The sequence below is a fragment of the Marmota monax genome, unplaced genomic scaffold (genome assembly GCF_021218885.2).
Source record: "Marmota monax isolate L192 unplaced genomic scaffold, Marmota_monax_Labrador192_F-V1.1 WCK01_AAM20220418_F8-fsc00141, whole genome shotgun sequence".
Taxonomy (NCBI): domain Eukaryota; kingdom Metazoa; phylum Chordata; class Mammalia; order Rodentia; family Sciuridae; genus Marmota; species Marmota monax.
In genome coordinates this window covers 1,965,757-1,986,362 of record NW_026692981.1, presented here as the reverse complement: position 1 = coordinate 1,986,362, position 20,606 = coordinate 1,965,757, and the positions used below count along the sequence as shown (strand labels likewise).

Sequence of the window (20,606 nt, the reverse complement as noted above, 5' to 3'; positions counted from 1 at the left end):
TCTTGTTTTTTGTTTGGTACCAGAGCACTTGACCACTAAGCCACATCCACATCCCTATTTTTGTATTTTATTTAGAGACAGGATCTCACTGGATTGCTTAGTGCCTCGTTTTTGCTGAGGCTGGCTTTGAACTTGCCATCCTCCTGCCTCAGCCTCCTGAGCCGCTAGGACTATAGGTGTGCACCTCCGCACCCAGCAACTATTTTATTCTTTAAACAAACATGCTGGCTAAGCTTTCTGAGCAATAAATGATATATCCAATACCGAAATGGAGTTTTTTTTTTTTTAACCCTGTAACTGTAAGAAAGAGGCCTAACAGTGAATGGGTTTTCACGGTGGTTATGAATGACACGAGATTCTCCTTCCCATGATTAACATGCTATAGTCAAACTAGGGCAACTTTTTTCTTTTTTTTCCAGTTGGTTTTAGGGACTGGATTATGTTTGGAGAATTTCAGAGTATAGCTTTTAGATTTTTAGAGTGTTTTTATGGTAAAATTGTTTATAACTGTTTTAAAAATATTTTTTAGTTGTCAATGGGCCTTTATTTTATTAATTTATATTCAGTACTGAGAATCAAGCCCAGTGCCTCACATGTGTTAGGCAAGCCTTCTGCCACTGAGCCATCACCCCAGCCCCTGATTCATACATTTTTATGCAGCATTAAGAAAGGCTTTCTCCCCCTCTCAGGGCCACCCAAAAGAATAAAACTAGGAAACATGGTCAACAGGAACCTCGTGGAGTAAAGGGAAGGGAACAGGGCTCTCTGGGTGATCCAGAATAAAGACATCAGCTCTTTTCTTTGGTGTCAGGGCCAGAGGGCAACTGAGGTGGACCTGGGGCCAGCACCAGGCCGCGGTATGTAGGAGGCACCTCTGGTATCTTGGTCAATCATTGCCTTTTGGTGGTTGCCCACCCTGACCCTGCACTGCAACCCAACCTGGATTTCTATAGCCTCTGCTTTATGGTCTGGCATTTGTGTTCTTCATCCCAAACAGGACGCGGACTGACAGACCAAGACAGCCTGGCTCCTGAGAATGATCTTCACTCTGCATCCCGAGAAAGCGAGGGGTTGCCTGGGTGTGGGGGTGCATACTGATTTTCCCATACTCCATGGGTCTCAGTAGACAGCAGGTGGGGGAAATTGCTAAAATAGGGCGAATGAAAATCTTCTTTTTAGCTTCCTTTGAGAAAATCAGAAGCCAGCAATTATGTAAAACAAAACAAAGACAAACAATAACTCACCAAGAGACAAGAGGGTTTCTGAGGCCACATTTCTGATTTCTTCCGTGTCAGACTGACACAAGGTCACCAGCATTTTAATGCTTTCAGTTGCCTATGGGGGAAATAGTTTAGTGTTCTGGCATTTAATCGGGGGCTCCACGACACATCATTTTATCACTAGCGGGAAACTTAAAAAACTTCCTTTGGGGGTCCCCAAACTTAGTGGATTGCCATTTAGTGATCATTTAGTGAGCTCTCTCAGCTGCTGTGTGCGAAGCTCAAGTGACAGGGCCAGACTCCTCAGGGACCCTCAGGGACAGACTGTCACATGAGTACAATTCCTAGGTGCTACTCCAGACCACTACACTGGAATTCCCTAGAAGGGAGCCTAGGACGTGTACTTGTGGAAAATCTGGTGACCAGCTGAACTTCTTACTGCCCAGAGCACTCCAGGTCTAGAGTGGAACACGAGTCTCCTGCTTTTCCAGAATAGAACCCGTTTCTCCTAGTTCTTTCTGCTGTATTCCATTGATTCCAAATGACACTAAGAATTCCTGTGCATATATAATTGAAACAGCCCATTGTGCCCAATAAACATGCACAATTATTTTTTGTCAATTAAAAAAAAACTTAAAAATTATTTCTTATTCAGTTTATGCACTGAAATAAAGAAGGAAAATTAAAGTCCATGATGGGGGCTGGGATGTGGCTCAAGCGGTAGCGCGCTCGCCTGGCATGCGTGCGGCCCGGGTTCGATCCTCAGCACCACATACAAACAAAGATGTTGTGTCCGCCAAATACTAAAAAATAAATATTAAAAAATTCTCTCTCTCTCTACCTCTATCTCTCTCACTCTCTCTTAAAAAAAAAAAAAAAAAATAAAGTCCATGATGGGATGTCTTCTATTTTTTTTTTGGTACCAGGGATTGAACTCAGGGGTACTTGACCACTTGCCCACATCCCCAGCCCTATTTTGTATTCATTTAGAGATAGGGTCTCACTGAGTTGCTTAGCTTCTTGCAGGTGCTGAGGCTGGCTTTGAACTCATGATCTTCCTGTCTCAGTGTCCCAAGCCACTGGGATTATAGGCGTGTGCCACCGTACCCAGCTTCTACTTATTCTGTAAGCAGTTACTGAATACTCTTGATTTTTAGATTGTCAGAGTGTTTTTATGGTAAAAATTGTTTATAACTATTTTAAAAATATTTTTTAGTTGTCAATGGGCCTTTATTTATTAATTTATATTCAGTTCTGAGAATCGAACCCAGGGCCTCACATGTCACAAAGACAGGTCACAAAGCATGGGAGATTCTACAATGAACTAGACATGGAACTGGTCCAAAGAGTCCGCAGTTGAGTGGACAGACAGACTGTCACATGAGTACTTGTGAGCGACAGGCTGAGTGAGGGTGCTGGGGCAGAGCACTTCAGGCTGAGGAGGGCCAACCTCTTGGGGGAGGTGGCCTCTGAGACTAGGTAGCCAAGTGTGGGGGTGGGTGGGTGTGTGTGCCTGGGGCTGGGGAGTGGCTGGGCTGTGGAGAAGGAATTGACTCCAGGCAAGGCTAATAGACTGTGGCAGGCCCAAGTCCAGAGGTGGCCATGGAGGTGTTCAGAGAAGGCCTGTATCTTTTCAAGGAGAATCCTCTGAGCCACGTTAGGGGCTTCCGGTTGAATCGTAAATTCATGGCTTAATCTGGGTCTAAGTCTGAGAGCTAAGATTGCAGAAGCCCCTGCAGAGCTTTGAGCAGATCTGTGTTTTGTTGCAATGTTTCTAATGTCAGGGCAAGGGGGCCTTGACGCAAGCTCAGGCCGTAGCAGGCAGGGTGGCTCCCCTGTAGGTGACTAGTGCAGATGGGTGACTGCAGCAGGGATAGAGCAGAGTGCACAGGGCGGAGCTGGGGTCCACAGGACGGCAGATGAATGGATGGGAGAGGAGGCCTGGTAGAGGGCCCACCAAGGCACTGAGACCATCGGTGGTGGGGTGGGTGCAGTTTGAGTGACTTCCTGCTAGAGCTATCTAACAGCAAGCTGGGTAAGAGTCAGAGGGACCTGGAGGTCATCAGTGCAGAGATGGCGATGGAAGCCCTGGGGTGACCTCCTGGAAGACAACACGCCGGCTGAGTCGCTGGAGGACTGGGCATGGACTGCAAGTCATGTTTGCCTTTCCTGGAGGAGGCTGGGCTTATGAAGTAGTGGAGCTGGTGCAGGGCGCCAGGCTGGGGCAAGCCAGAGGGAGCAGCCGGGGGCCCCCGGGTTCCTGTAGCCCATGGTGACAGATGGGACACCTGAATGGGGGCCACTTTTTTGAGGACCGTGATCCCCGTAGGTTGTTTGCAGGCTGATTAAAGAACAGAAAAATGAGAAATTTCTGTTTGTTTCCATTAATTTATAAAAACAAGACTCCCAGCAAGCTGGCCAGGGATCCCAGGTCTGTGTGATGACAGATCTGCACTGTCTTGCACAGCGTGCTGCACGGAGCCCCCTCAGGAGCTGGGGGGCTGCAGAAAGGCATTTCATCTGGCAGAAAAGATCCTATCTTCTAGGAGAAAAGGGAAAAGGAGAAATCTGGTGCTCCCCGGCGTGGGTTCTGCTGGAGCTAGAACAGTGGCCTCTGCTGTGACCTTGGAAACGTGTACGTCCATGACCCCGGCTGGACCTCGGGGTCCTGGTCTTTACCAGTGTGAAGTCTGAATCACAGACATCCAGCTCTGTGTGTCGCAGTGTGGCAGGAGGCTGCCCAAATAAACTGCAGTCCCGGCGGGCTTTGTTTTGGCCACCTGAAAGTCATTTTTTGACCAAGTAACAAGGAAGGCAAACTTTCCCACAGTTGTTTTTCTTCACAGGTCATTAACTTTTCTTTTGAGGAGTTAATCCCTTTCTTCACGTCCCATCAGGCCTGCCGGTCCCTGCCCCCTGCCCCGGTGCCCATCCAAGATTTTAGTAGAGTCTAAGGTGTGGCCTTCTCGTTCTTTTCTCAAGCCCCATTAGTCTTATTTTTGTGATAAAGGTGGGTCAAACATTGAATCCAGCCCACTGAAAGGTAAACTCTCTCATGCTGGGGATTCTGGCCCTTTCATTGTTCATTAACAGTTTAGCTCTCTCCCTCTCCACTAACTTCCTTCCCCTGACACAATTAAGATTGATTAACTGCTTAATAAAAAGAGTTCTATGGGAAAGGATCTGGGTGGGAATTCAGTGGCACATTGACTTTTGAGACTTCTTTGCAAATATCATTATTCCTTGCTATTTGTACTGCACATTAAATATCGGTGAAATCACCATATCATCTCTCTGTGGGATAAAATACTTTCCTAATATTGACCCAAAGGCAAACTGATTCTTACAGGTCACAGCAGAACATGATTATTTTCTGCTACTTGTTCCCTTTAACAAAGTCACATACGAGGGGGAAATAACAACCCGAAACTACCAAGCAGCTGCAAGGAGGTGAGAGCCCCAGCTGCGGGTGTGGGGGGCGTGGGGGAGTGCTGGGGGTGCGGGGGGCTGCTGGCCTTACCTCCAGGCTCCGCAGGGCCAGGCAGGCTGCCTTCTGCAGCTGCAGGTTGGTCTTGGTCAGTGCTTCACAGTAATAGAGCAAGGCCTGGGGGAGAAGAGGGACACTGTGAGGCATTCCACTGGAATTCGTGTTGATTAAAAGATCTCTTTAGTCAATAAATTGATCCTCTATATTCTACCAGGTCATGGACTTAGGAACATGAAGTTGAATGATACAAAGTTAGGTGTTTTTTGTTTTTTTTTTTTAAAGAGCGATTCTTTCTCTTTATTCACCAGTTTTCAAAAAAAAAATGAGCTGGTTCATTAGCAAACTCCACCAGTGACTCTATTTTAAAAAATATATTATTATATTTAAATTTTTAATTGACACATATTCGTATGGATTTATGGCATAGAGTCCATTAACTCGATATGTGTGTACAACGTGTAATGGTCCAATCAGATTAACTTACATTTCCATCTCCTTGAACATTTGTCATCTCTGTGTACTGGGAAATTGAGGACTCGATTGTCATAGACCATAGTCACCCACTGTGCCACAGAACACCAGGACTAATTCTTTCCTGTTTTCTAACCTCTCTGATTCTGGCAGTTAAGGGGCCTCAGATCTAGAAACCCCAAGGGTTTGAAGGAACTGTGGGGAAGAGAAGAGTCAGGTTCCAGCAGGGAGCAGAAGAGGCCAAGCCAGTCAGATGGGGAAGGGGGAAGGGACGTCCTGTAGGCGCTAGGGTAGGTTTCACAAAGAAGATGTGTGAACTGGACCAGAAGGGTTGGTTAGATTTCTGGTGGGAGGACCAAAGAAGGCGGTAAACTCCAGTGACAGGTGGCCCCTCAGTTGGATACGGGGCATCTGGGGGTTGCACGTTAGATTCTTTAAAGGGCTGGGGGTGTGGCTCATGGTAGTTTTCCTGGCACATGTGAGGCCCTGGGTTCCAGCCCCAGCACTGCCCACCACCCAAAAAATCTTCATGCAAAAATAAATTTTCTTAAATTTACTAAGCTAATTTCTTCCTAAGTGGTTTATTAACATGTAGTACTTAACATTAATTCAAGTGGCAAGAAGCACTCTAAGTCAGTGGCCGTGATCTGGCCTCCTACCTTTTCCCTGAAATGCTCGTTCTTGGAGGCTGCTGCCAAGTAGAGCGTCACAGCCTTGCTGACGTCACTGTCGTCCCTGGTTAAGAGCAGAGCCAGAGTCCGGAGCACCTCTTGCTGGGCCAGGAGGCTGCTGGGAGCAAGGTTGCCCACGGCCTGCAGCAGCTTCTCATCTCTCAGGGACTGCAGGGTGTGCACCACGGAGACTGGAAGGCAGGAAAGAAGGTGGGCTGTGGCAGTGCAGTGACCTGTTAGCTAGAAATGCACAGGTCTCCTGTGCGTCTTTAGTGGAAGTAGAACTCAACAGACTGAGCACATGTGGTCACTCTGCAAAGGAGGCGTTTCCAATTACTGAGAAAAGCACCGATGGATCAAGTAACTGTAGTGAAGTGGGGGGCCAGTCGTAGGGGAGAAAAGTGACCTTGGAGCTCTTCCTTATAATGGAAGCAAAAATAATGTGTAGATGAATTAAATAGTCAAATGTAAAAATCGACAGTGAAGGAAATGCAAGGAAACCTCGTGTGCAGTCTTTCTGGAATAGGATAGCGAACCCAGCTGCCCTGTCTTTCACTCAGACCACCTGGCAAACCCTGTCCTAGGTGAACCCCAGTCCTCGCTGAGGAAGCAGGACGGTGGAGAAACTCACTTTGTTGATTGGAATATGGGGATAATACCATAAAAAAGGGGTTCTAAGTCCCATGTGGACCGACTGACCAGGCTCCGAGAGAGCACACCCTGATCCCTAAGTTGGTGCCCGCAGGAGCCTCCACTGCAGTGGCACACGAGAGCCGCCTCACCTTGCCTGGCCAGCTGGCACAGGTGGCTCTCCAGGTCGCTCACGCAGTGGCTGGTGAAGTAACTGCAGTACTGGAAAACCGTGACGACTTCCGAGGAGAGGCTGGCGGACAGCAGAGGCTCCGTCCGGTCCAGGATTTGAGAGACCAGGGTTCGAAACACTATTTGAAAGGGAGAGACACAGAGCAGTGGGGGCAGCTTGATGTCTTTCATTCATTCTCTGATGGTAACGTGTCAATGAGCGAAGTGAAGCATCCCTGATACACCGCGCACCGTCTCGGCACACGGCCAGGTGACCTGCATTCTCACACACCTCCGTGACCGCCAGGCACGGGAGACCTGGGCGGCTCAGCACTCAGTGCCTCTTCCCAGTCCACAGCTTCCACAGCTACCCACCCCTCCCACCACGGGAACTAGTCACCTGCCTCCTGTCTACACAAGTGCTTGAACTTCCTGTAACTGGTGTTACGTGGCGTGTACTTGGAGTAACTGGTTTCTTCCACTCAACAAAGCATCTGTGAGGTTCACTCAAGTCGTTGCTTGTAGCAGCAATATATTCTTTAAAAAGCACTAGGTAATGCCCTGTGATATGGTTATATTATGATTCATCCAATCTCCTGTCATGGGCACTTGGGTTGTTCCCAACTTTCAGCTCCTGTGAATAGAGCGGCTATGAACTTTCCTCCCCAGGGCCTTCCTCCTGAACATAAGCCCTCGTTTCTCTTGGAATGTTCAAGAGTACAGCTTCTAGATGGTGGCAGAGGAGCATATCAAGTTTTAGCAGAAACTGCTAGTGTTTCCCCAAAGTGGTTGTACCATGTGACACCTTAGTGAAAAAAGTGTCCATGGGTTCTACATCTTCAGATGTGCATCAAAAATATCCAGAAAAAAGTTGTAGTGGACATATACAGACATTTTAATCTCGCCATCGGTCCCTAAGCGATACAGCACATGGCAACTCTTCACACGGCAGCCTCGTTGTCTTAGGTGCTATAGGGAACCCAGAGTACACGAGGGTGTTCGTGGGTGATAGACAGACACCACGACAGTGGTACCAGAGCAGTCAGTGGGCACCTGCGATTGGGCTGGCAGGGTGTCCTGGGACAGTTCCCACAGACACCCTACTGTTAAAACCTGTTCACCATCTTTCTTCCTTAACCCTGCGTGAGTGGATGAGTTTGCCCTGTGGCCGGTGTGCACCCTTCTTCAGGCCCAGGCTGCAGGGCAGCTGCAGGGGTCCTTCTATGCCCACTCTCACACCGAGGGGCAGACCACCTCCCGCTGCCTTACCACCTCCCGCTGTCCTACCTGGGTCTGCGAGTCCTGGGTACTCCTTGTTGACAGTCCTGGCAAAGCTGGCCTCCAGCTGCTTGATCACCCTGTCGGCAGAGCTGTGGTACACCCCGGCCGGGCCGCAGCACTTGGTCCAGAAGGACAGCAGAGACAGCTTTTTGTGAAACTCTGGGAGGGCTGGAAGAGAAGAGCGGCCCCATCCCAGGACACACGTTAAATGAAGACAACGAAGACGGGCCCCTGGGTGGGGCGGGCGAGGCGCTGTCAGGGCTCTCTTTTGTTGAGGGGTTTGCCGTTGGGACAGGAGTCCTCTGCAGCTGGCAGGTGGACAAGGACAGGAGGAGGAAGCTTCCTGCCCGGGAGCGAGGACAACAGAAAAACACGGCTGTTGGCCTCAGTGACAGAAGGCACAGTGGCTCTCCCCTGGGGTCACCCAGGCATCTCATGTCCCCTAGCTTACAGGATCAGGACCCTCACTCCCCCGGGTTTCCTGAAAGGCATGGGATGCGGCCATGGTGGCCAGGGGAGTTCACCCTGCCTGGTGGCCTCAGACAGGAGAGTGGACAGCAGAGTGCAGCTGAGTGTGTCACCGCTGTACTGCTGAGTGGCTGAGACAGTGGGATGGAGAGGAGGGGACAGTTGCTTGCAGCCTGAATATCTGTCACTGCTCATGCCTCTCAGGGCCCGCCGAGCGCCCTGCTCCCAGGAGCTACACTTGAGGCAGACACAACAGGAGAACCCTGCGGAGGCTCAGGCCTGACGGAGGTTCCAGAAGACCCTGTTGCGGCCTTCTGATGTGAAAGTAGAAACTCTTCCCAGGGCCAGACCACAGGAGCGCGAGGCGCCTCCGCACTCAAGTTGAGCTGCCTGTCCTGCAGGCCTCGGCCCACCTCTGTCCACCTCTGCCCCTGGACAGCGCTATGGGGGACGTGGCCAGCTGCATGGCCAGAGTCCTAGTCATCTGTCTGAAGGGACCCTCCTGGATGTGCCTGGGGTGATGCTGCTTCTGTTCACACTCGGGCCCACTCCTGAGGGAGGCCCTGCAGAAGACGCCAGTGTGTGGGGGCTGACGGGAGCCCGCAGCCCAGACGCCTCCCGGTTGTGAGGCACAGACGGCTTCCCTGTCTTCCTGACACGGCCGGGAGCAGTGGGCAGTGGGTGGGCAGGGGTGCCCAGGCCCCTGCCAGCAGTGGGGAGAGGCAGGGCACAGTGCAGTTCCCCTGGGGACAGAGGCTCACCTTGCACGACAGAGCTCAGGCTCCCCGCCTCCTCGTCACTGACGGCCGCGAGTCTCTCCATCACTTGGGTCTGTCTCGAAAGCTTCTCTAAGAGGTTTCTTGCCACAAAGGGGGTTTTGCTGGAGAAGACAACTTGCTGATAAAACAAACAAAACGGCTGTTTCAGTTAAGTAACGTAGAGAGCTCCTGCTCCCAGCGCCTCCTTCCCGAATGTGCTGTGGATGCTGGAGGCACTCACGCAGGGCTGTTGGTCCATCCTGGTGATGTCCCCTCTCCCTGACAGGCACAACAGCTGTCCAAGTCACACCTGAGTGTGCTACTTTAAACTTTCTTGGGGGTACTTAGGATTTAGCCCGGGGGCAATTTATGACTGAGCCCCAGCCCCAGCCCTTTTATTTTTTATTTTGAGACAGGGTCTTGCTAAGTTGCTGGGGCAGGATTTGGACTTGAGACCTGAGTCTCTGGGATGACAGGTGTGCCCCAGATGCCTGGCTCACTTTATCCGCAGTAGAGCTACCAGCTACTGTGCAGCTGCTTTCCCTTCCCTGCCTCATAAATCTCCTCCTCTTAGAAAGTCAGCTCACTTAGGTGGTGTCTTGGTGTGTGAGCAGAAAAAGATCTGTTTGGAAAAACGCAGTCGATTTTCATAGTGTGCTTTTGTTTTTTTGTTTTCAAGATTATCTAATAACTGTAATTGCAATCTGAGCTCTCTCACCACGCTTAGTGAGTGCTCCCTGTGAGCCTGGCACCAGCCTCCGCCCTGTGTGTGCACCCAATGTGGCAGTCCTATTGATGTCCCCATTTTACTTAAGTAATCTGCCCAGTGTCCTACAAGTGGTGTTTTTATTCATGTGCCCTCACAAGCACAAGGAGGCATAAGAAAGGAGACACAAGTCACTTGGTGTTGACATCCCTTGCCCTTCTGTGCCTCTCAGGACCTCCCTGGCCACCTGCTAGGCACAGAGGAAGGCAGGACACAGGGACGTGCTCCCAGGCTGAGCCCTCTAGAGCAGTCCCACTCTGGACAAATAGCACTTCAAACCAAAGTCTAGCAAGCATGTGCTAAAGTCTTTCTTGTTAAGTGAGTAAAATAGAAGCATATTTATTTAAAAAAACATTTATTGTGAGTATGTTTCTTTGGGAAGGCCCATTTTTATCTCTCTATGATCATATACCAAACAAGTGAACCCACCAATTCAGGAGTGAGTGCAAGTGAGTCAGGTTTGCATTCGCCCCTCCTTCAGTCTGCGTATTTATGCCCCCTCTTTGTTTTTCTAGCATGGCTCTTTCCCACAGAAGACTTGGGTTGATCAGTCTTTGGGAGAAAACCTCCCCTGTCATGGAAGAGAATTCTTATGTCTCTGAAAGTAACTATTTTACCTCTAAGAGGTAAACAGGTGGTTTGCTCTGCATGGTGTCAGCATCAGCAAGGACAAAGAGATATGAAAACCATCCCATTCAAAGGGTTGGTAAATAGTGAATAGCCATAAGTAAATGAAAACGCTTGTCCGTTTTGATCACAGAAGAATATCACACTTTGTGCCAGGACGGTTTTTGGTACTGTGGTTTGTAACCTCGACACCTAACAGCAGAGGTCAAATAGGATGCTGGCTGAGCTATAAGTGCCAGCCAGCTTCCCAGAGCACACAAGCTGCCTGTGGCCATGGAAAGTTCCTCACAGGTGTGGAAAACACGATCGTCTCCGTCTCATCCCAGCCGAGGCACTAAGGAGGCCATGCTGCCCCAGGACCCGGGCTCCCTGACTGTGCCCCTGTTCTGCTGCCAGCTCCTGCTCTCAAGACCTCAGCTCCTCTCCTGCCAGCACCCTCCTGGGTGGCCGCGCCCCCCGCCCCTGTCCTACCCTGTTCCACATACATCCAGCAAGCTGAGAGAAGAACAAGACGGGAGAGAGAAGCACCAGGCGAGGAGGAAGCGTTTAAGTAGAGGCCTTGGGGCAAAGGTTTGTTGGGGCAGCTGAAAGTCTCCTGGAAAGCATTTCAAAACCTCGGCTCCTCTGCTGCCAACCTTGAGGGGCAGAGTTTGAAATGAGAAGAAAAATCAGCTCTATGCTGCGCCAGAATGAGGCTCAGTGGTGATGAGAGGACCAGAGGCACGTGGCCGCCCACTGCTCGCAGGCGATGCCAGCTCCAGACCTGGGGTAGGGCAGGTGCAGTCTTCAGCCTGTGCTCTCGGCTCTTGCAGGGGTGGGGGTGGGGCGGGACATGCCTGTGACATTGATGTCCACACATGTTCACTAATGCTGGCTTTCCCACTCCCTCTGGATGCAAATACCTTTTCCCTTAATCAAGGTCCCCTCATCCACTGCCAAGGGATTTAGAAGAGCCAACATATCGTATTCTACCTGCTACCTTTTAAGGCCCGGGGATCTGGGTTCTGAGATGGGAGACCCGGGGTGAGGAAGGCAGGGCACGCCATCAGAGTTTTTGAGGTGGTTTATACCAGAGCAGGGCTGTTCTCTTATTCCCAAATTCTCATTTCCCTGCAAAACCAAAGCCGGAGGCCTGCTTTCCTGCCACCTCAGCAGCCTGGCTTCCCACCTGGACGAGCTGGGTGCAGTACTGCAGGTGCCGCACGATGGCGATGTCCAGGCTCTCGTTCCCGGTGGTCAGCGGGAGGGGGCTGCCTGCCACGCTGGTCCCCACGCCTGTGTCTTCGGTCAGTGCCTCACTAAGATGCCCCCTGGCTTCTGGGTGAACCGACCTGTAACTGGTGAAGCAGGGGGTGGGTGAGACGTGAGCCGTTTCCTTTGTGTACAGACCACGAGCCACGTCGGCCGGCTGGCACCAGGCCCCACGCGCCCACTGAGTCCGCCTTCCCTCGCCTCCTTTGAAAAGCAGAGGGGCCTTTCATAAGCAAGCACTCAGCCTGCTGCTGACCGGCCCAGCATCAGAGGACCAAGAAAATGCATTGCCCTAGGGTCTCCGTCTCGTCTCCAGCAGTGAGCCATGCACATGCCAGGTGTCTCCCGAGGTCTTTTGAGTCGGGCCCTCACTGTGTGTTTGCCCCACTTTCCTGCTCTGTTGACAGGGCGATTTGCCAGATTTTCTGGGATTAAGTTGTCCTCTGTATCGGTGGTTTCCCAAGAGTAATGGCATTAAGAAATAACCTGTCACGGCCTTTTCCTGGCCCCAGATCAATTGCTTCTTGAAGACAAGGCAAAAGGAGGGTGGCCAGGAGGAAAGAGGAGACGCTCTACTGGGGACAGAAGCTAGAAGGTGTCGAAGTGCTCAGAGCACAGCCGAGTCCTGCCTCCTGCTCTGTGCAAGCCCCACGTCCCCCTGCCTGAGGTCTTATCATGATGGCACTGATGTTATCCCATTTTATTCTGAAAGTGAATCTGTGTTGGGAGAATGGAACAGGGAGCCCGGAGAGTGTCCTGGTCACCAACAGGCAGCTTGTGCTTCTCGCCTCCTGCTCCTTTCTCAGTGCCCACCATGCAGAGACCCTCACCCAGGCTCAGCAGCTTGGAGGGCTCTGCTCTGAATCACATTTGCCTCCAGGGGAAGATGCTCAGCTGTGTCCAGGTGGTTGACACATGGTTCTCACACACATACACACATGTGCGCGCACACACACACACACACACACAGTTCTTTTCTAATAATTCTGATAATATACAGTAAGACTGATTGAGTTAGATACATTTAACATTAATGTTCTGTAAACTGTACAAAAGAAATAATGTTTTTGTTATTAAATGCTTCCTTTAGCAAGAAGAAAAACAGTTTAGATGGATGCCTGGCTGTGATGTGTCACATAGCTAACGAGTTACAGAAAAGTTTAGTGAGGAAGTATGACGCCAATTCAGTCAAGCTAGACAATATGCAGAAGCAGAACTTAAATATTACATTTACTCATTAAATTTGCTTTCATTTTATTCCCAGTTTGCTCAAGGAATAAATTCTGGTTCTCACGTTGTATTTTTCTTTGTTGTTGCTTTTATCTTAGAAAAAGAAACCTTCTAGGAACAACAGAACCCCAAAACAATAACACCTCCCACAGAGAGAGCTGTAAAGGCTGAACAGAGAGCTTTGAAGATGTATTTATGTCACATTGTCCCAAAGGTACAATGTACCCCTTCCTGGGGGGAGTGTTTGTGTGTCTGTCTCGGTGACTGAGGGGCAGGTATGCCCATGGTGCTTGTCTGCCTTGGTCTGAAATGTCAAGATGCCCCCAGGACCTGGCTCTGAGAACTTGGCTCAGCTGCTCCAGGACCAGGCAGAGGAGGAGACTTTCACCTTCAGGCTCCCCCACCCAGAGGCCACGTTTTCCACCCCGCTGTGGATAATGGCAGTTATTGGTTGTGACAGGACCTGGAGGAGCTTAGCCACCTGAAGACTCGCTGGGTGAAGGGGCGGGCAGAGCAAAGCCCAGCAAAGCCAAGGGCCGGGAAGGAAGAGGGCTCCAGGTGGGACCGGTCCGCAGTTCTCAAGCAGAGTACCCAGCGGGCTGGCGAGAACTGCACGGCAGGCTGCAGACCACATGCATACGCAGGACGCACACGCACACGGGACTCATCCAGCCATCCCCTCACTTCTGGGAGGGAAAGAGATCTGTCGTCCCTTAAGCAACCCGGAGGAGGTGAAGCTGTGCTTGACGGGCAAAAGGAGCCAAGTGCCGCCAGCAGGGCCGCGTGGGAGCTGTGCACCGGCCCCCCCCCCCGCGGGTGCACACGGCGCCTCGTCCCACTCACCTGCTCCTCTCGGGCTCGGTGTCTGAGAACACCGAGTCAGCACCGCCGCCACGGCGTGCCTCCTCCCCGTCCTCCTCCTCATCAAAATCAGAGGTGTTGAGGAAGTCAAAGCTTTCTAAAGCGCTTTCCACCATGAGGCTGAGGCTGGAGGATCGGCTGCGGCTCACCGAGGGCTTGCACTGCAAGGCAGAAGGCACCGGGGACATGAGCACACCTGCAGGGAGGAGCCGGCACCTGCCAGAGGCCACACTTCAGCTCTCCTTTATCAAGCTTTTATTTTTTATTGGCATTTAAAATCTCCATATTCCAAAAAGAAGTACAACCACAGGTAAAAATGGCACAATATCTGGGGTTTGTTCCAAAATGATCCAGAGAGAGACACACAGGTAGAGGAACGGATAAAACAAGACTGGCCATGAGCTGACCATTGAGGACCAGTGTGGATGTGGGAATGTGCACATCCACTTCTGTTTGGAATTGTTATAATAAACATTTTTAGAAATGTCAACCAGAAATTTTTGGGAAACAGAAAGGCTATATTCCCCTCTACCTCGTGCTCATCCCCAAATAACACACAGCCAGCCAGCCCCGTGCAGGGTCACATGCTTATAGTTCCAGCTGCTGGGGAGGCTGAGGTGGGAGGATCACATGAGCTCACTGGCTCAAGACCAGCCTGGGGCAACACAGTGAGACCCAGTCTCCAAAAAAAACAACAAATCAAAACCCAGCAGATGAAATTTAAGGGACACCAAGTCAATGCTGATTCCAATCTCTAATTTCAAGCGACCATGTCTTCAAAGTCCTGAGACCAGAGCTGACTATCTAAAGCACCTGGCTCTCCAGGTAGTCCTGGAGGCAAGTCCCAGAACACAAAGCCACTCTGATTCAGGGAGCCCACACTCTCTATGGAGAAGGCCTACAGCTGAGGTCACAGGCACAGCGTGTGGCTTCTTGAGCACCGGGGGCTGAATGAGTGATATGGGCGTGACAGGAAGCAGCCTCACTTCCCTGAGCTTTGCCTTGAAAGGAATGAGCCCCACAGCCTCCCTGGCCAGGCCCTGGGATGTGGGGCCCGAGGCTGTGTGGCAGGACATGCGCAGAAACATGACCCGAAGATGACGCCAGGGTGACAGGCGCAGAGAGGGGAGATGGACACCAAAGGCTCAAGAGGACGCTGGGGTGGACGGAAGGGGTCAAGTCCTGGCAGGGAGATGCGCTACGTGTCCTCCACGCTGCTAGCTGGCACTGCTCGATGAGTTCCCAGCACAAGGCAGGAGGGGCCTTGCAGGGCTCTGTCTCGGGCACTTAGGATGGCCCAAGAGCACAGGGGGAACTTCTGTCGCTGCTTTAAATCATAGTTGCTCCACTGGCCCTCAGGGATCTCCGTCCAAGAGGCAGCTTCGTTTAGTTTCTGATCCTCAAGATGTTTTAGCACCCTAGGAATGTGGGAGGGGGGGGGAGAGAGAGAGCTTTGTCCAGCTGATGCTTTAACTCTGGCTGGATGCAAAGCCACTTGCCCCAAACCCTCTGGACACCTTCAATCTCAAGGGGAGACTCAACCCGCGTCTGGGCTCTTCTTTCCTAAGCTTGCTATCTGTACAACCTGATCTTGTAGAGGATGGATAGGTTTAGGTATCATCTATAAAGAAGAAAGGGGTGGTTGAGGATTTCACTAGCAAGTTTTGGAACAAATGGAAAGGAATCCATGAGCTCCAGCCTTTCGTAAGACTAATGGATGCCGTGCGTACTGCTTCTGGATGGACTGAGCAGCGTCCTGGACTCCTGGAAAGGAGCTGCGACCCCCACAGGCTTGCTAAAGGCATTTGCTTAGGTGGGGTCAATTCATGTCTGAGGTCTTTTCTTTCTGTGGGCTGGGCATTGAGCCCAGGACCTCCTAAACACTAGGCAAGTGCTCTTCCACTGAGCTACAGCCAGCCCTGTGTCTTAGCTCTTTGGCTCACAAGGCAGAGCCGGTCAACTGTGCAGAAAAGATGCTCAGTGCAGGATCAGATCAGCAGCCTCCATGCCCAAGGCCTCAGATGGTGCTTTGAGCTACGAGTACTGAAAGCAGATTCCAATGCCCCTCCCTGTTTCTCAGAGCTATGTCCACAATGGAGCTAACCTGTCACCAGCATTTGAGGACCTGCAGAGTCAGAGGCTAACTAATCATCTAGGAGGGCACAAGTCCTCTCCAGGGCTGGGTCAGTGGGACTCGACAGAGTCAGGAAAGCCGTGGAAATGGAGATCCAGATGCCAGTGGCAAGGCCACATCTGAAAACTGCCACACAGAGGCTGTGGCCGCCTCTTGTGGCTGATTCTCAGTCTGCAGCCTTACTTTTAAGCCTGTTCAATACAACAGGTCCCCATGGAGTTGCTCTTTCAAGAAAAAGGATCCAAGTTCCCTTCTACATGATCATAAGAATCAGAGTCGGAAAGCAAATAATACAAGCAGTGGCAGTGTGATTCAGGGCACAAATTCAAGCTCTGTCTTCATGTGCGGCATTTTAAAAATGTTAATCCACATGCCAGGGGAAGACGGATCCATTCTGATGTTGCAGAGATGAGGATCTTGTTCTCAGACCTCCCACCCAAGAGGAATCTGTCCCATTACTCTTAGCGGATCACCATGGATGGAGAAAAATATCTCTGGTGAACTCTGGCCTTCCCTGGCTTCCAGAGTGTGATGGCTGACTAAGTGCTGATCTGGGGTCCCAAGTTGCAGATGGGAGGTTTCTTCTATCAGAGAGCACCGCTGGAGGACAGGGTGCCGTGGCTCTCATGCTGGGGCTGACCAGCTGGGACTCCCACTAGGGGAGGGCTCCTCTACTTCCTGAGAGGGACCCTGTCCAGTAACATCTGTGACGCTGTGCTGGTCACCATGCCAGCATTTCACTTTTAGGATTAGAATGATTAGCTCTGGGACTAGACCGGTTTGGACATTCTTATGAGTTTTTAAATGAGCTCCTAATCAGTTTAGTGAAGTTGATCTGTTGTCAGGGAAATGAAAATAGATCTGCCTAAGTGGCATCAATAATCACTGCCATTTACATGATGATCACCTCTTGATCCTGCGACTGGATAGGACTTAGAAGAAGGAGGAGAAGGAAGAGGCGGAGGGGGAGGGGAAGAAGAAAGATATGCTATCTTAACAGATAGTTGGTTTAGGACAGCTCTCTGCAAACCTAATCCAATGTCTCTGAAAAGGCACTTACTTTTAGAATATCATCCAGATGCATGACCTCTTGGTTCAGATCCTGAAACTCCTTGTACTCCTCCTTATGTGGTTCTAGAGCAAGAAACAGCCCACTCAGGGCATCCTCCAAGCTGCCATCCAGGAGGGACTCCCCACTGGCCGAGTCCTCAGAAAGCAGATGCTCTGTGGCTGCCGGCACCTCGGCCGAGGTGAGCCTCTTGACCAGCTGTTTCGTGACATTCCCTTCACAAGTGTCCAGCTCCACGGGCTTGAGCTCCGAGGCCTCATCCGACTCTTGCAGAAGGGCCTCGGCGACTGCATTCTCAAGGAACAGGCGCTCAGCCCCCAAAGCCGTGGCTGCGGAGGGTTTCCTGGGCTCCGCTGGGCCTTCCTGCAGGGGTGACTTGGGTTCCTGGCCTTCTCCCGAGGAGTTCCTGGAAGATGCCCAGCTGCCGTCATCCCCTCCCTGGTCCTGGGAGGGCCGGCCGGTGTGGCTAAGCTCTGCAGGGGTGATGGTGATTTCTGGATTCGCTGAGCCCGAGCTGGAGGGAGAGGCTGCAGGGCTGCAGGGGAGGGCACAGTCCCCGTTGGGCAGGTCACAGGAGCTGAGGGAGAGTGGCCTTTGCTCCTCAGCTGTCTTCCCAGTTTCAAAGATGTCATCGGGCAGATTCGCCTGAGGATAAAGACAGCCCTTATTCTCAATACACATGATGCATTAGGCAGGGTTTATTTTCAGACAAGATGTAAGGAGTCAACATGAAAGAGCTAGAACTTTCACATTGTTGTTTTATTCCTCGATGTGCGTGTGTGTGTGGGGGAGGCAAAAGAAAATAAGCCCCTGGAAACTGCCTAGTTGTATTTAGGTGAAAGGTCACGGTGCCTATTCTTAGGTCTGACATTTTCCACAAGAAGCTGTTAGGAGTGGGGTGGGATGGTTGCTTGCATTCTCAATCCCGGGATCTCACAGTGTTTGGCAGCCATACTTTGAGTAAGACTGCGAATGTTTTCTACCTTAAAGGACTTGGCATCTACCTTAAAGGACTTCCCAACATTCTTGCTACTTTGCTTCAAGGATGTGATGCTTTGCTCTACTTTGGTTCTCAGAAATGATGTTTTGAAAATCTCTACCCACAAACCCCAGACTCTTGAAAATGTTTTATTAATTTAGTAAACATGCCATAAATACTTCAAGGTCAACCATACATTTGCATAGCTTCTCTAGAAATGATTGAAAAAGACTAAGAAACAAACACCTATCTTCCATGAGGCACCCCCCAGGCAACCAGCGTGTCTAGAGGAAAGCAGATGCAGGCTGTGTCCCCGACAGGCTCTGCAGCGTGGAGTAGAAGTCTGCAGAGGGACGATTTGTTCACGCTGGTGCTGCACGCGCTAAGCCAGCTTCCCTAGGCTGCATCTGTGTAGAGTGCCCAAATGCCAAATGCCGCTCTGTGTTTTCTAGTTATCTAACTCCTTCATCATGGCTGGTTTTTCTGCATTCCAGATTGGATTCTTAAATCACCTTTGTGTCCATGAGTTCTGCACATGCAGAGACAACCGAACACTGGAAATACTTGGAAAAAAAATCTGTATTGAACACATACATTTTTTTCCTTGTCTTATTCCCTAAACAGTACAGTGTAAGATGGAAGCCTTTGCTTAACCCATTAGGGTCAGAAGTAACCCAGAGAGGGTTTACAGTGCATGGGGATGTGTGGAGTTACATGCACATGCTACACTGTGTCGTCCAAGGGGTTGGGACCTGCTGCAGACACCAGGAATGACTGTAAATGGTCATTATCAGGCCAGTGCCCGTTTTACTTATATATAAAATGACAATTCTCATAAAACATTCCAGCAAGCCAAACAGGAGCAGACCCAAGACAGGTCACATATGCTTGCAGAGGTGTCCGTGCCCCTGCTGCTGTGGACATGCCCCTGCACATGCACTCAGACCCTCAGCGGGCCCCATGTCCTGGCCCTCACAATTCTTGATGAAGGAGAGGTGTAGTTAATGCCCCCTCCCTGCCCTGGGAGTTCACGCTGAGCATTTCTAAGGCTGCCTGAATTCTGTCTCCAAGTATCGCAATCCTCACAAGCCCCAAGTAAACGTCATTCTTCTGTTCTTGACTGGGTTGATTTTACCTTGGTTGACAGAATGCAACTGAGGCGTGTGTCATGAGGTAAGTGTCCCAGCAAGGGGAGAGGCGCTGCCCAAGAGAGGACCTGCATCCAGCCTTCAACCCAGTAAAGGAGAGGATGGGAGAGGACAGGGACAGTGTATGCAAAGATACCAGATCCTGGAGGGACGTGGTGAGTTTGGAGGACAGTGGGTGCAGGGTAAGAGATGGGCCTGGAAGGTGGGCTGGGTGGGATGAGGATGGCTGTTTGGGGGACTTCAGGTGCATCCACAAGGCTGCATGAAGCCATTGAGCTTTCGTAACCTTGCTCCTGTTTAAACATGCTCTGAAACCCTCCTGATCTCCCAAACCCTCCAACCCGTGGCGTCGAGTGTGCATAGCATTGCGTGGACAGTCAGGTGGGCAGCTGAGTGAGCTCTATTGCTTCTTATGTATGACTCTGTGTACATTTCCCCATACAGTCTTGTGAATTTCCCCTGAAACTCCACAAGAGTTCACCCTCATCCTTTTCATCTGTGCTTTTTGGTTCAATGAATAAGATGCAATTATTACTATGATGACATTGCTATTAGCCTGAAGACTTCAACTTCTTCTCCCTGGACATTCAAAGATGACTTTATGTGTCTGAGAAGAGCAGAATATTCCATGTATGTACACGTATTCTCTTATGACACCATGTGTCACTCATATAAAGTAAGCAGCCTGCTGTATCCCTGTTTCTTCTACTACAGCATTGAAGAACTAACATGCTACGATAAACCAAGACCCACAACCTCTTTAGATAGACACGGTGCTAGTAAAATCAGTCTAAGTCCTTCAAAGACTTGAAGGCCAGTCTTTGAAAGGCTGATACTTTCTGAAATAAAACCTCCTTTGCTTTTAAGGATAGCTGTGTTTTTAAAAATAAAAATCTGGTTACCATGGATATCTTTGCCACAGTGGAGAAAAATCACAGCACAAAACAGGGCTTATCTAAGGAGAATTCACACAAGTTGCATGCACGGCCCGCCTGGAGAGCAACGGAGAGGTGAGAGAAGACACGCAGGAAGGCTGGGGTGGCTCAGGGCCAGAGTGCTAGCTGCAGCCGAGGTCCTGGGTCCAACCCCAGTGCCAGAAGAAAAAGAAGGGACATGCAGAAGCATCATGCAATGGGCCCTGAAGTCACGAAGTCAGGCACGTCACCCGGGCAGGCCACACTCACATAGAACTCTAGCACAGCCATGGGGCTCAGGCCGAGGGAGGGCAGGTCCCTGAGAGAGCGGCTGCGGTGCAGCTTGGCAAAGAGAGTGTCCCTGGAGGCGCTCAAGACAGACAGCCACCACGGCCTGTCTGCAGAGGGACGTAGCCGGCTCCTCTGAAGTCAGAGTAGGGCGTGGGGCGGGGGTGAGTGGAGAGAATCAG

At 50.8% G+C, this 20,606-nt stretch overlaps 1 protein-coding gene across 8 annotated transcripts in view; it reads right to left on the bottom strand.

The window, feature by feature from the left end:
- Ripor2 (RHO family interacting cell polarization regulator 2) overlaps nucleotides 1–20,606 on the bottom strand; it is a 177,064-nt gene that overhangs the window by 3,896 nt on the left and 152,562 nt on the right. For 4 of the 8 annotated variants that reach the window (XR_009227509.1, XM_046452514.2, XM_046452515.2 and 1 more), the window contains exons 13-21: nucleotides 17,087–17,740; nucleotides 13,875–14,053; nucleotides 11,719–11,887; nucleotides 9,161–9,296; nucleotides 7,938–8,099; nucleotides 6,632–6,790; nucleotides 5,838–6,040; nucleotides 4,741–4,824; nucleotides 1,245–1,335 (exon numbers count right to left, since the gene is read on the bottom strand). Coding sequence is in view for 6 of the 8 variants with exons in the window: in XM_046452514.2 (XP_046308470.1) it covers nucleotides 1,245–1,335; nucleotides 4,741–4,824; nucleotides 5,838–6,040; nucleotides 6,632–6,790; nucleotides 7,938–8,099; nucleotides 9,161–9,296; nucleotides 11,719–11,887; nucleotides 13,875–14,053; nucleotides 17,087–17,740 (1,837 nt within the window). In the remaining 2 variants the exon portion in view is untranslated. Of the gene's footprint in view, nucleotides 1–1,244; nucleotides 1,336–4,740; nucleotides 4,825–5,837; nucleotides 6,041–6,631; nucleotides 6,791–7,937; nucleotides 8,100–9,160; nucleotides 9,297–11,718; nucleotides 11,888–13,874; nucleotides 14,054–14,130; nucleotides 15,311–17,086; nucleotides 17,741–20,406; nucleotides 20,560–20,606 lie in introns of those variants that run through there. The other 4 variants (XM_058582011.1, XM_058582010.1, XR_006853411.2 and 1 more) reach the window with 4 other exon arrangements.